This window comes from Salvelinus namaycush, chromosome 13 (genome assembly GCF_016432855.1).
Source record: "Salvelinus namaycush isolate Seneca chromosome 13, SaNama_1.0, whole genome shotgun sequence".
Lineage (NCBI taxonomy): Eukaryota > Metazoa > Chordata > Actinopteri > Salmoniformes > Salmonidae > Salvelinus > Salvelinus namaycush.
The window spans coordinates 3,746,506-3,760,551 of NC_052319.1; the positions used below are offsets into that span (position 1 = coordinate 3,746,506).

At 38.9% G+C, this 14,046-nt stretch overlaps 1 protein-coding gene across 1 annotated transcript; it reads right to left on the bottom strand.

Moving 5' to 3' along the window:
- Positions 1–1,712: 1,712 nt before the first annotated feature.
- On the bottom strand, positions 1,713–13,806 carry LOC120057828 (short stature homeobox protein). Its single transcript, XM_039006289.1, has 5 exons — positions 13,557–13,806; positions 11,765–11,973; positions 4,987–5,044; positions 4,594–4,682; positions 1,713–1,958 (listed from the first exon to the last, which is right to left on the bottom strand). The coding sequence occupies exons 1-5, from the start codon at positions 13,804–13,806 to the stop codon at positions 1,713–1,715; spliced, it is 852 nt and encodes a 283-aa protein (XP_038862217.1).
- Between the last annotated feature and the right edge of the window lie 240 nt (positions 13,807–14,046).

A 14,046-nucleotide genomic window follows, 5' to 3' on the forward strand; every position in this document is an offset into this window, starting at 1 on the left:
GGCCTAAAGCAACACTGCCATGGCTTTGTTGTTCCTATAACATATGTTGTAAAATTTGTTAGAATCTTTGGTGGAATGTAACATAAATTCTTTGTCCCATATCAATTATGATAAATTATTTCAGATCCTAGCTTTTCAATTGTTAATTTCTGCAGCATGAAACACATGTGCTCATGTCTACCTCAACAGGCTATTATAGTGTTCTGGTGTATACAAAACGACATTTGAAAACCATTGAATCTCTGGAGTTATGGCACACGATTGAGGATGAGTTCGCAACATACTACAATGCTTTAGGAAAAACAGATCTGTTTGGCAAAGAAATTAGACACACCGATTTGATCAGTGCATGAAATAAATGACTGAAAATTATTTGTTTAAAATGAACAATGAACAATTTGTTTATTATTTTTTAACTTTTTCATATTTACAGTATTGCACTTAAAACTGCACAAAAGTGCATTTCAGTTGAACTGATGCTTCCTTCATGTTTTAAAAATTACAAAAAAATTGCAGTTATACCCTTTATCCTTCGAAAACGCTTCGTGAACGTCTCTTTTTGAAGACATGATAAAAAACAAATTGGTTCCTATTCCCGCCTCGTTTAGTGAAGTAGTATCTTCTAGTAGTGCCATTTGTAAACGCCAACATACAAAACCTGAAGTGCAAAGAATATCTTCACTTCTATTCCTACGAAATAGCACTATAAACAGAAAGAAAGAAGGCTAGCGAGAGAGAACAATGTGAGGAGAAAAGCTAAAAAAAAACATTTGGACTCGGACACATTCCTGGCAACACATACCTTAGTCCTCCGAAAGCAGAAAAAAAATAAGGGATTCGAATCGCTTCTTCCTGTCAGTCAAAGGTTTAAAGGAAATCAAACCCAAATGACCATTGACCTTGTGGATGAGGGTATAGAGGGCGGTTTGAATGGCAGTGATACAACAGAGTTGGGGCGTTAGGTCAGATACAACATGAAGGCCAGGCTCCATGATAGACCTGCAGTCAAACTCATGCACTGGGCAGCAGCAGGAAACAATACAGTGGCCATTTCTTATCTCTTTTTTTGTTTTTTGTGTATAAAGTTTAGAGCGGGTCCGATGCCTTGTGTTGCCAGTGTCTTTTCTCACACATGCAACAGTCTGTAAAGTCAACGTGACGGCATCGGATTCAGTGACGCTCTAATATTTGGCCCTGCGTGCTTGCTTTGACAGTTTGCTTCATTCTAAAGTCTCCTGGTCTGGTCTGGCCTGGTTTAGCCTGGCCCTGGCCTGGCCCTGTCCCTCAGCTCAGACAGACATCCACATGTGTTTGTATGGTCCTGGACTTGTGATGTGTGCCTGGAGTGGACTGAGCCACTGGCCCCGCAGAAGTCCTGCCTGTTGGGCAAAAAGTAAAAGGAGATTTCATTGGTATTTAATTACCGTTCTCTCTACAAGTGGTTGTTTTGATAGCTGGTTTTGTGACAATTTTCTCGCTCCATCCTCCATCTTCCACCGCCTCCTCCTCCTCTTCCTCTCTACCCCTCTCTTTACCTGTGTCTTTCTTTTTCTCTCTCTCTGTCTCTCTCTCTTACATTCTCCCTCTCAATGTTTTTATTAAAAAAAAAAAATTTAAGCTGTAAGTGTCAGACCCGATCACTGGGCTCAGTCTTGTGTGAGAAGTGGGTGATTATGAAGGCGTGGGGCAAGTGGAGGGGAAGCCCGGTGAGGTCAGAGACCCAGAGCTTCAGCATGTTTTCTTGCCTTGAGTCGGAGATCGGCGATGCTAGAGTTCTTGCTGTTGCTCTTGGCAGCCGCGGCCACGGCCGCCGCTGCAGAGGCTGAGTCCGCGAGCGAGGCGATTGGAAGTCCGAAGGGTGGAGGCGGGAACATCAGGTAGGGTGCGTGCGCTGCCAGGTGAGGGTGCAGGTGATGGTGGGAGTGAGCCACGCCCTCCAACTGGAGCTGGGCCTGAACCTGCAGGACAACCAAAAACAAACCCTAGGTTAGTGAGTCCTTCCCAGCCCTTCAGGCTGTGTGTATGTGAGGAGAGCTGAAGGTTTAGGTTACACAGTTTGACACTATTAAATTCTCCTTCAAGTTCTACCTCCTCGAAGCTGTTGCTTACTTTGTGTTTTCTAAGAGAATAGTTAGGAAGTGCACTCAAGAGTCCTTTTTTCATCTCAGCTATTCTTAAAGTTAATGAATCATACATAACTTCAGACACAATGTCCAATTTCACAGCCTGGAATCAAAGTTTCTCTAAGACCCTGCACAGATTTGTCTAATTCACTGAGAACTCCCTCATAACCTTGGAAATATGCAATGTCCTGTTATCCTGATTATGGATTCAACTGCATAAATAAACAATTTTGCACCCCAACAACATTCACGTATTTAGAATTATAAATATGTATCCATAAATATTCCTGAGCAAAGGGAAAGTGAGTCATAAGGAGCATAGAATATCAGTTTTCTCATTCTTGGCATATCTTTTGAGAAGTAGGTGAAAATTACACATCCCTGGACTTCAGAGGGAGAGCTACGTTGCCTCTTGCCATTTCTCATGTGTTTCAAACTCCACAGAAAACAGAGAAGTGGATTGCCTTTTGCTTTCTCATCCAACCCAAATAAAACTTAATTTAAGCAACGTGTGGCAAACATTTTAAGAGAGAGCGAGCTGTCTTTACCAATTTTTCATTTTGGAAAATCATTGAAATTAAAGTTGTTTAACTGCAAGAGAGAATTAATGTAAAACCCCAAATATGCTTTCTTGGACGTTATTTCATTGCATACTGCTGACCAGTATTTGTACTCTCACTGCATTGCAGTAACAGGACCCACAGACACGAGGCAGTGCATAAATACCCAGTAGGTTTCTTTTCCTTGGTTACCAAGTGGCACTGTTACCAAACACTCAAAAAAGAGGCCCGATTCCAGATGCATGGATACTAACTTTTCATAAGGCATGGCTAACATTCAAACAAAGGGCCTTGTAATGTATCAGTACAGACTGTCTGTCAAACACAGAAGGGACCCCCTCTTTCAGAAGGGATCTCTTAGCGTGTTGTAAAGTTTGCTCAACGGATCAGTGAAATGGAACAGGGCATGAGCCGCTACGGAACGCTTCAGATGCCATATCTTAATTTGACCATCTTGTTGTTGAAGGAATTTTCCTGCACAGCAAGAAATGCAAACTTGTAGTGTATTCCAGTTTTTTTTATTGATATCCAATTGGTAGTCTTGTCCCATCACTGCAACTCCCGTACGGACTCAGGAGAGGCAAATCAAGAGCCATGCGTCCTGCGTCCACGACCCTGCCAAGCTACACTGCTTTTTGACACACTGCTCACTTAACCCGGAAGCCAGCCGCACCAATGTCTCAGAGGAAACACCTTAGACCGCTGTGCCACTCGGGAAGCCCTTGTCTATTCGCGGTTAAAAAAAGGCTTTTAAAGTTTTCAATTTCCACTTTTACATTTCAGACTTGCTTACGTCATGCTTCACTTTTCTGCTTTCAAGTTTACTCTTTTTTTTTACTGAATCCATGGCATTATTTAGAATGCATAATACAGAAGCTTATACTTACGAAATAATGCACGAGGGGGTGTGGTATATGGCCAATGTACCACGGCTAAGGGCTGTTCTTAAGCACGACACAATGCGGAGTGCCTGGATACAGCCCTTAGCAGTGGTATATTGGCCATATACCACAAACCCCCTCGTGCCTTATTGCTTAAATATAAGCTTCTGCCCATCAGCATTCAGGGCTCTAACGACCCAGGATATATTTATTTTGTCATAAAGTTTAATTTTAACGATAACATTCACCTAGATACTAATTTGGTAAAAGCTACAGGCCTTTAAAAGGAAATAATTAAACAACCATGTCTCTATCACTAACAAATACAGTCATGGGTGGTAACCCTGGATTGCTGTCTGTCTCAGGCCTGGTAGAGGTAGTGCTTCTCTCTCAGTACACAGGCCTCATGCCTCCCTCCCTGCAAACGCAGCTCACCATCAATATCCATCAGAGCCCTCTCCAGTCTCTGCTTTCATCATCTCTTCTATGTGCCCCCGTTGCCGCGGTGTTCGCTTAATTAGAGCCAAGCTTTTCACAGGGGAGAGGTGGACAACGCAGTGGCCAGACCGCAAAAACAGACACCGCCAGATCAAATTACTCTCCAACACACATGCACAAACACACCTCTCAACACACCCCAAAGGTGAAAGGTGTTCTGGGGTTGACTTGAATTGTGCACACTCACACACCGCCCCCCCCAGCTCCATAGAATTCTCAATTGCCACCCTAGCCTTTGTAAACTGCAACCTATCTCTCTCAATTCAGAGATGATTGAGAAGTATGGTTGTTTATATTTTGAGGCTCAATATCAACTACACGTTCTAATGGATTAAAGAGGGGGGAAAGTAGTGTGAATTTGTATGACTGCATCAAACCTTTCAACCATGCTAACACATTTAGAAACTACAGCTTTTCGTCAGTTAACGGATGTTAAATATTGACATTTGCTCGTGTACAATCACTCATACATGCATTTTCTAAGTAAATAATGAACGTGGGATTCGTCATGAAAAATAGAAAAGAAAGCACCTGTTGAAAAGGCATCCGTAGAGCTCCCATGTTGACGTATGGCGCTACTCTGCAGGCATCCAGATGACTGGCAGTGCCCAGAATGACACCTGGAAAGTATGAAGAGGTGTCTGTCAGACAGTGAGATAGTTATGTTTGATTATAAGGCAGGCTGAAATGGTTGGTCAAAGTTTACAAGATTCACATTTTTCATTTTGCACTTGATAATATAATAATTGAACATAAAAAAGTACATGCGCGCGTAATTATTGTAGGTAATGCACGGAATATAGCAAGCTTTTACATGACACTGAATTATGTGGAGTAAACATGTGCAAGTGTAAAAGTACAAGCTTAATAATCATCACAACATAAATCATTTAACAAATAGATGGATAGTAAAATAGAATTTACCTTTATGCATCTGGTTTTCTTGTTTTCGACATTTTGCTCTTCTGTTTTGAAACCAAACCTGGAAACCAAAATGTAAGCAGTGAATACACAGCAAAATCAATGGTATACATTTAACTGTACCTTAATTTCAGTGAACATTTGAGTCCCACTGTACTGGTGTTAAAATAAGACTTTTGAAAGTGTTAAAGATTTAACTCCGTTTCAGTGTTCCCCATTTAACTTGGAATGTGTCAAATGTACATGTCCACTATTTTCAGTGAACATATGAGTCCCACTGAACTGGTGTTAAAATGACACTTTAGAAAGTGTTAAAGATTTAACTTGCAGTGTTCCCCATTCTACTCTTAAAGTGTTCAAATGAACATGATTGTGGTGTTTGCATAGTTCTACTGTAGAGAGATATGCAGTGTAAAACAACACCTGATTTAGAGTAAACTGGACTCACTTTGCTTAGTGCCAACACTGTTACTCTTTCTCAGAGTAAGAAATTAACAACTGTAGTGTTACAGTAAATCGTTTTGAGGTGCTGTTTTAACACTGTGCGGTGTAAAGCCTAATTTGCATATTTCCCATGGTGCATTTTCTTTTCGAGTGAATGTTATACTTAACTTCCATGACTGTATTTGTTAGTGACAGAGACATGGCTATCTAATTATATCCATTTAAAGGCCTGTGGCTTTCACCAAGTGAGTACCGAGGCAAATGTCATTATTAAATTATAACTCTATGAAAATACATACAGTACCAGTCAAAAGTTTGGACACACCTACTCATTCCAATTTTCTTTATTTTTACTATTTTATACATTGTATAATAATATTGAAGACATCAAAACTATGAAATAACACATATGTAATAATGTAGTAACCAAAAAAAGTGTTAAACAAATCAAAATACATTACATATTTTAGAATCTTCAAAGTAGCCACTCTTTGCCTTGATGACAGCTTTGCACACTGTTGAAAATAGTAAAAAATAAAGAAAAACCTTGAATAAGTAGGTGTGTCCAAACGTTTGACTGGTACTGTATATCATAAGGCCTTACTTTGATGGCCTAATTTTACCCTAACACAATGGTGTTAGGAAGCTCCTGGTTTACAGGCCACATCAGGCCCTGCAAGTCACATAACACCGGCTTACAAAGTGATGTGTAAAACCTATTGGAATCCAGGCAGAGTTAGGCTATCCAACAGTTGGAATTTTTATTAATCTGCACCCTGCTTTCAGAATGACTGTCAGGGTTAGGAAAGTTGATAAGAAGACTACCTAAACCATTTAAACTGGAACAACCATTTCAGTAACAGGTGCATTAAATCTGACTGATTGGATTAGTTTAGATACATTTGTTATTTATCTTTGTGTAGCATAAGATTAATCAATCAATGTATATTGAAAAACACAGATATTTAAAAACAATCTTAAATAATCTACCTGAATTAGAAAATGCACAGCAAATTTTATTTTAATGATAACATATTTGCTTAGGCCACAGGACTCTGCCTCTGTCACTAAAAAATACTGCAATAGGTGGTTTTCACTCCAAAGGCAAGGCACTTTGGGAAATATGAAAATTAGGCTTTACACTAAGCAGTGTGCTAATTTAACACTGAAACATGTGGACCCATATACAGTAGACACTGTCAGTGTTGATTTAACATTGGATAATTTGCTGTGTACAAAATATCAACAGACAATGTATAGCCTAAAAATAATGTCGACACTAAAATATATGTATGCCTAGTGCTAAACAAACCGAGCCAAAAAGGTCACTGTTACTCTGTGTAATCCAACTACGCCCCATTGCTCCCCAGGTTGCAGAAGCAGCATAGCCTATTGTTAACTATCATCAACCTAATTTCCCTCCATTAATCCATTATCTCCTCTCCCCTTCGACCCCAGTTATGATTATCATTTACAGTAGCCCGATTCGCGATTAGATGACGACAAAGGGCGCTGTCTAATTATTCATGGTGCCGCAGCCATTTTACACAAGTGAACATCATTAAAGGCGTGTGGATTGGACTGCAATAATACGTTTGTCGATAAGGTATGCATTATTGACTTTTCCTGCCCACAGATGATTAAATAAGAACGTGTTCTTAACTAACTTGCCTAGTTATATAAAGGTTAAATAAAACTGAAATAAATAAACCTCAATCTGTCCCTACATTGCATATTGCAAACAAATGTTTGTTTAATGTTGTGTTTAGAAGATAGTAATTTAGGATTAAGCTAGTGAGGCCTATTATTAGCCTGTTTCCTATTCTTCTTATTATTATAGGCTATGGCTATATCATTATTCTTATACTGCTAATTATATTATTTGATTGTTTTAGGCTTGGCTATATCACGAGGTGTATTTAATTAGTCTACTTTTTAATCACTGCTGTTTTTGTTCCTCAAAGGTCTATATGAACACAACAACTACAAATAAATCAAAAAGTATACAGCTCAGGATCAATTCCAATTAGCCTACGTACCAGAATGATAATCAAAGTGAACTACACTGGTTGCGACAGTAATTTCATCATTAAGGACCACTCAATGATGCGCTTCACAAACACCCTAATTTAATTTCCTTTGGATTTTTATTAGAGACAGTGAATAATGACATTTAATTTAGCTCTGCACCAGACACCTAAATATATTAGTCGTAGGGCTAATCAAATTACTCCACGCTCCTCACCAAGCTCTCATAACTTTCCATTAGATTCCCGACAGCTGCGTGCGGCGTGGGGCTTCTGTTTCGACACCTAAGTGCAGGTACTATACCCTTCTATCTACCACATTCCTGCCGTACAATTTTCTTCAGATTCATTTGGGCTTTCAAATCGAAAACCGGTCCCTTAGCCATGAACAGGAGAGGCTGCGACGTATTTTTAAACGTGTGTGGTTTTGGCCCTAACGGCCGATTTCAGTCCATTAAATAGCCCTTTGTGTTGATAGTGTGTGTTATTGTTGTAAATATTTCTCCCATTGCGTTTTAGCAGGTACGGCTAAATGTTGTCATATCCTGTTAACCAGAATTTTATTTAGGCCATTTACAATTACATGTTTGTTTTTTGTTGCGCTTGCAAGCTGTTACTGGGTGTAGACTTATAATATTACTTATTCCTCCGATTAGATCTCAGAACATGAGGTGTCCCACCGACTGAGTTGCAGCAGAATTGAATTAGCCTATTTCTAATCCATTTTTAAGGGAACAGTATATCAAGCCAATGCCAGATATTACAAAGACAACGCGGGAGGAAAGGAGGTGACTGACATATAGCCTACACGGGTGTCCCCTAAGCACTCGTACAATCTCTTCATACTTTTTAATGATGTGGTAAGATCTTTCCGAAGCACATAATTATTGTTATACATTTTTTTATGTAACCTTTATTTAACTACATAAGCAACTTTTCTTCTACAATAATCTGCCAGGAGATAGGAGACAGGTTTAAATTAACCCAATGCCACTTTGAGCAACTATGATGTGGCAACGGCTGTAGGTGTAATTGTATTTGCTTTAAAGCAACAGTATTTTGGTAGGTCTAATATTTAAAAAAATAGGCCATTGTTATCATGACATGCATTTGCTTGATAATTTATTCAAGACAAAATAAATAAATACAAGTTTAACAGTAACCAGTACAGTATTATTATTGTTAGTAGTAGTATTAATATTGTTATTATTATTGCACTATTATTGGTCTGTTATTGTACTTGATACCATCCATGAGAAGTATTTGCCAGAAATGTAATTTAGAAACATTGCCAAACTAATTTCACCGAGGTCGTGAGGTCAATCTGTGTAATAAACTCATGGGGCTTTCCACAATATCGAGTTTTACATCCAGACAGTTTGCTGTATCTTATATCGCATGATATGTTTGTCTCGTTGCATCTGGTGTGTGTAGGTTACATCTCGGTATCACTGGGCCTCAAGAGAACAGGCAGGGCTAACCAAAAAATAATATTAGGCCTATAGTTTATGAAATTAAGCATAACCAGTGACAATTGCAAGTGGGTGAATCATTTATATAAAAACATAAACCTCAGCGCTATCTTATTTATACATCTGAATATGCATTGTCTTTAAAGTACACCGGAAACGATTATCCTAACGTGTTTATCTCACGAAATTTAAGGAAATAAAAATAACTTTAAAGAAATATTTTTTAATAGTAATACGCTGTTTCAGAATGAATATACCCCAAACCTGACAGGTTAACAATTTGATATATTTAATTATGAAATCAATGTGAAGTAACAGCTTCGAAAAAGATTTCACCTTTACCAATATGACAACATACATTGTATAAGTAAGTCTAAGTGTATCTAAACATTCGATTTTTTTTTATAGCCACATAGTTTTTAAATTGTATGCTTATCAATATGGTTTGCAGTAGGCTGTTGCATTGCAAACCCATAAGTGTTGGCCGTATAGCCTTCTGGAACGTGTTTCATTTGTGACCATACATCATTCCTGATCTAGGCCCTACATTACATCCATCTTATCCATATAGGGCCCGCCGCTTTACACTACACTTCTTTGACAACACAAACTAGGTCCAATAGAGACACTTGTGTAGCGTAAAGAGAAGGCTCTAGATTTAAATATATCTTTAAGAGATGTCTCCCACACAACATACCCCCCTCTGAGTAGTACAGTGTAAAGACATTTGGCTCTTCCACACCACATGTCCATGCAATAATTAATGCAATGATTTACAAATGTGTGGATATTTTACAGTCTTTAATTTTACCTTTTGGCCAGTAAACCACACGTTTTTCTCTGTTAGCAAAATTCAAAATGAAAGGCTGTACAATGTCCACACATTTGTGAATCATTGCATTAATTAAGTGTGTAACATGATGTGGTTTAGATGAGAAGCTCCTGTATAGTTTGAATTGGATTTACGTTATGCTGATAGCTGCACTCACACATGACGCACGAATTTGCCTTTGGCCACACCACAACTAAGGCTAGTGTAAACAGAAAAGTTGCAAATCTGATGTTGAAGAGAGATAGCTCTCACTAGACATATTTTACTCATGTAAATCCACTCTTATTTTGAAACACGAATTACAGTAGGCCTGATTTTACTTGACTCGCCCCCTTATAACCACATGCCACTGTCTCTGGACGTCTCAATCTGGCAAACTCTCACACATTTTTTTCTAACATGTTCAGAGCCTCGTTTCCCAGTTACCATGTCATTTAAGCATTATGACGATCGTACCAGATGCATCGTTATTTGAGAGCCAACGTTTTAAGTGGTTCCCAAAGAAGCACGTAGAACGTTCGCTAAAGGAGTCGTTAGACCATGTGTAGATACTGATAGGATCGAAAGAAAAGTATTGCTCGCATCAGTTTACCTTTAACTTTATAATTATTGATGACTGGTCAGCTCCTTAAGAGTTACTGTATTACCACCTATGGATGTAAATAGGCTATTGAGGCGGCTTTATTATGCTTACCCAATAATAATGTACGAAATCACAAGATTGGGTTCATCATTACGCACATGTTGTCACACATCGTGAAACACACTGAGGAAAGAATTACAACCTGTAGCCCAGTAGCCAAATGTTAACACAAAATTGACTGAACATTAAATTGATTTCATGTTCCTTAAACAGCAGGAAGTATATTGTACACTCGACTTTCTTGCCAGTTCTTGACTATGGTAACACCATTTACCAGAATGAAGCCGCCACGAGGCTACTCTAAACCGTCTAGCATAGCATCCTTCGTTTTATCACAAGTGACAGTTGTAATACTCATCACTGCATCCTGTATCAAAAGGTTGGCTGGTCCTCATTAAAGTCACGTAGACCACTTCACTAATCCTTTTTTTTTGTTTACAAAGCTCTACTACACAAGCTTCTGACGTACCTAACTTCGTTGTTGAAGTATAAAAACATGTTACCAAACCCGTTCACAGGGTTGGTTAACTCTTGAGGTTCCTCGGGTCTCGATCAAATAAGATACATCTGCTTTTCGATTTAATGCAACTCACCGCTGGAACAATTTAGAAAACCCATTACAATTGGATGTTCTGGTGCCGCTCGGGCAATTGAATATGTTGATTGAGGACCTAGTAGTTTAGGAATGAATGTAACTGTTTTTCTTACATTTTGTGTTGTGTTGTATTTTTGAATTTACATTGTATTGTTTGCTGTTTTGTTTCATATTATATTTGGTTGTTGTGTTGAGACTCTCGATGTTTTTTTTCTCCTGAATAAATAAATTACACCAAATGTAATTAGGCCTAGCCTATTTGGGCCCGTGTAGCCTAACTTTTAATGCAGTCATCTCGATTTTCATTTGAAGCATCATTTTATCAAATTGTAACAATTGCAAATCATTTGGCAACTTTGTAGGCTATTTGTAGTTAACTTTGTTCAGAAGTTAGCGGCATTCACAGTCAGACGGATAGCCTAAACATCTTGATTCGGTGTTAAACGAAGATCTTCTGTGAACAAAGTGACATGGAAGGGCAAAAAAGCATCTAAGAAGGTAAGAATGTTCTAAAAATGATCTTAACCCTATGTAGGCTCTGTGAAACGAGGCCTACAACAATCAGTTATTTGAAACGAGGCCTACAACAATCCTTTATGCTTCCCGCTCAAAAGCGCAACCTTTTCTGACCACATTTTTTTTGTACAAAACGTTGATGAAAATGAGGGACAGACCTAGATCTATGTTTTTGTCCAAAAGCGTATACCTTTATCCCTGCAGGTTTATAGTTATGGTTTTCACTTTCAGTTGATGGAGACCGGGTGTTACCTGCACTCTTGCCTCTGACAGTCCCAGCCTCTGGCTCAGCTCTTCCCGCATGAAGGCGTCGGGGTAGTGAGTCTCGTCGAACAGGCGCTCCAGCTCGTTGAGCTGTTCCAGGGTAAAGTTTGTCCTGCTCCGCCGCTGCTTCAGTTTGCTCTGTGCGTCCTCGTCCTCCGACTTCACGTCCTCCTTTTTCTCTTTACACTCATATATCCCTGCGTGAACACACGTTTTAAAATACAGTACACCTCTAGATTAAACATAACAAACGCTTACACCTGCACCTGCAACTACAACTCACATAACCACACACACACACACACACACAAACACACGCCGTGTGTAGCGTACATTTACTTGGTGGGATATATAGTATGTGTTATGGTAGCCAGCTAGAGAAAGAGAACATTTTTCAGAAGCTCGATCTCCATTGGTCAAAATACAATTTACAAATGTATTTAGAAATAAATGACCAAAATGCAGGCTATATTATATTGAACATGATTCACACACATGATATCCTCGATCATAAAAGCATGTAACGTTCAGGTCTAATTATAATTTCCTCAATGGCATTTAACAGACTGCACATGGCACCTTTATTGGCAGGAATGCCCTGCCGAAAACGCAACAATATTCACTATCTAAAACTGAGCATGGCTATACCCAACACCAACCATTATATGCTATTATTTAATGTGATTATTATTTTGGAAAATTATAGTGGTCATTGTTTTACAGTAAGTTGTGAATGATATATTTTTTAAATTATTATATTTTTTCTTCTAGATTGAAAGAAAGTTATTCCTCGAGTTTGTAACCTATTCGCCTAATTGTCGTGAAATGTTTAGGCCTATCTATCATACAAAACAACATTTCCATGGCAGTTAAACTTATTAACCTGATAAATAACTCAACTTAGGGTGTATAAAAGTCTATAAATCTGAATATTTGACAAGATTTCACAAGTTAATAGTTTTTACTTAAAAGACAGGTATGTTCAGATAGTTATTGATGACAGGTTATGAACATATTAATACCGGGGCTAAAGTCTTGGTATATCATTATTACTATCATCACCATATTTTTCCTGTAACAACTGTTTTTCATCTTTATAGACGGACCTATAGACGGACCAATTGTGTGCTATACAAAAAGGTAGTGGAGAACTTACATCCAAACACTGATAGGCCTATTACAGTGCAAGAGCATGCATCCAACCTCGAGGTGCACGGGCTAATATTGTGTAAGAAGTTATTTGTAGGTCTATATGTGTTAAGTCATGTAAATTAAAGCAAGAAGCACTTCATATAGGTGAACAGTCAAAATAAAAATGTCTGGTCCATTGAACGAGAGTTTAAAATGTAAAGTATTAGGCTACTGGATCCTGACTGGCAGAAGGGAAAGTATCACTCCTATTCATTGTGCAGTGGAAAAATTGCTGAGGCCTATTATGAATTTGCTATTTAATATGCTACAATGATCGACAGCAGTGAGATAATATTGATATTATATAGGTTACATTCGTAGTAGGCTATTACATGCAAAATAAGCTATTATAAAGAAAAGTGTTTCAAAGAATCTACAAATTCCTACGACCTGTGTTTACGAGACACTTTCAACAATAACTGCAGTAATCGAAATGTTTTCGTTACAGTTTTGAGCTTGTCAATGTTTTGGCCACAAAACGTTTACAATCGATGTCAGTTATTATCAAAACCAAGGGCTTGGTCCGTGGAAGAATGCGATGCATCTCAGCCATTCACGCTACAACTCGAGCGGGTGGATAAAAACGTACCTTCTGTGGCCCTTGAAACGTTAAACTCCCTGAGTTTTTCTTTCTCTAGCTCTATGTGCTCCTTGAATAGATGTACTGGGAAGTGGTTGCTGCCTTCCGTTATGTCCTGTAGACTTGTCTCCGAGTTCCCTAGCTCCCTCGCCCGCGCCAAGCCACTCTCCAAAACTTCCCTGTACGTGATACTCTCCTTACTGCTCTCCTTGGTTTTCTGGTCGAAAGATTTCGAGACGAACGCTGTAAGTTCTTCCATGGCCGCTCAGTGGTCCTGAGCACCGAAATCCACTATAAAATTACCTATATAACCTTAGCCGTCTGCTCGTAGAGCGCTCCGTCGTGATATCACTCCTGCTGTTATGATTGTGTTTTTGAGAGCACACTATTTATACACCGCCACCTCAGCCCAGCCCCCATCTCTGTGTCTTGGGCAATTATGGGCTGCTCGACTTGTCTGAATTCAACTTTCAACAGCTTCTCCAGAAATCAATGCTTC

What these genes read in the sequence shown, in the direction of transcription:
- LOC120057828 (XM_039006289.1), bottom strand. Translation starts at nt 13,806, where the DNA reads ATGGAAGAACTTACAGCGTTCGTCTCGAAATCTTTCGACCAGAAAACC. An exon ending in CGTTTCAAGGGCCACAGAAG is followed by an intron (nt 11,974 to 13,556) that starts GTACGTTTTTAT and finishes GTGTTCACGCAG; the next exon opens with GGATATATGAGTGTAAAGAG. An exon ending in TGTCAGAGGCAAGAGTGCAG is followed by an intron (nt 5,045 to 11,764) that starts GTAACACCCGGT and finishes TTTGGTTTCCAG; the next exon opens with GTTTGGTTTCAAAACAGAAG.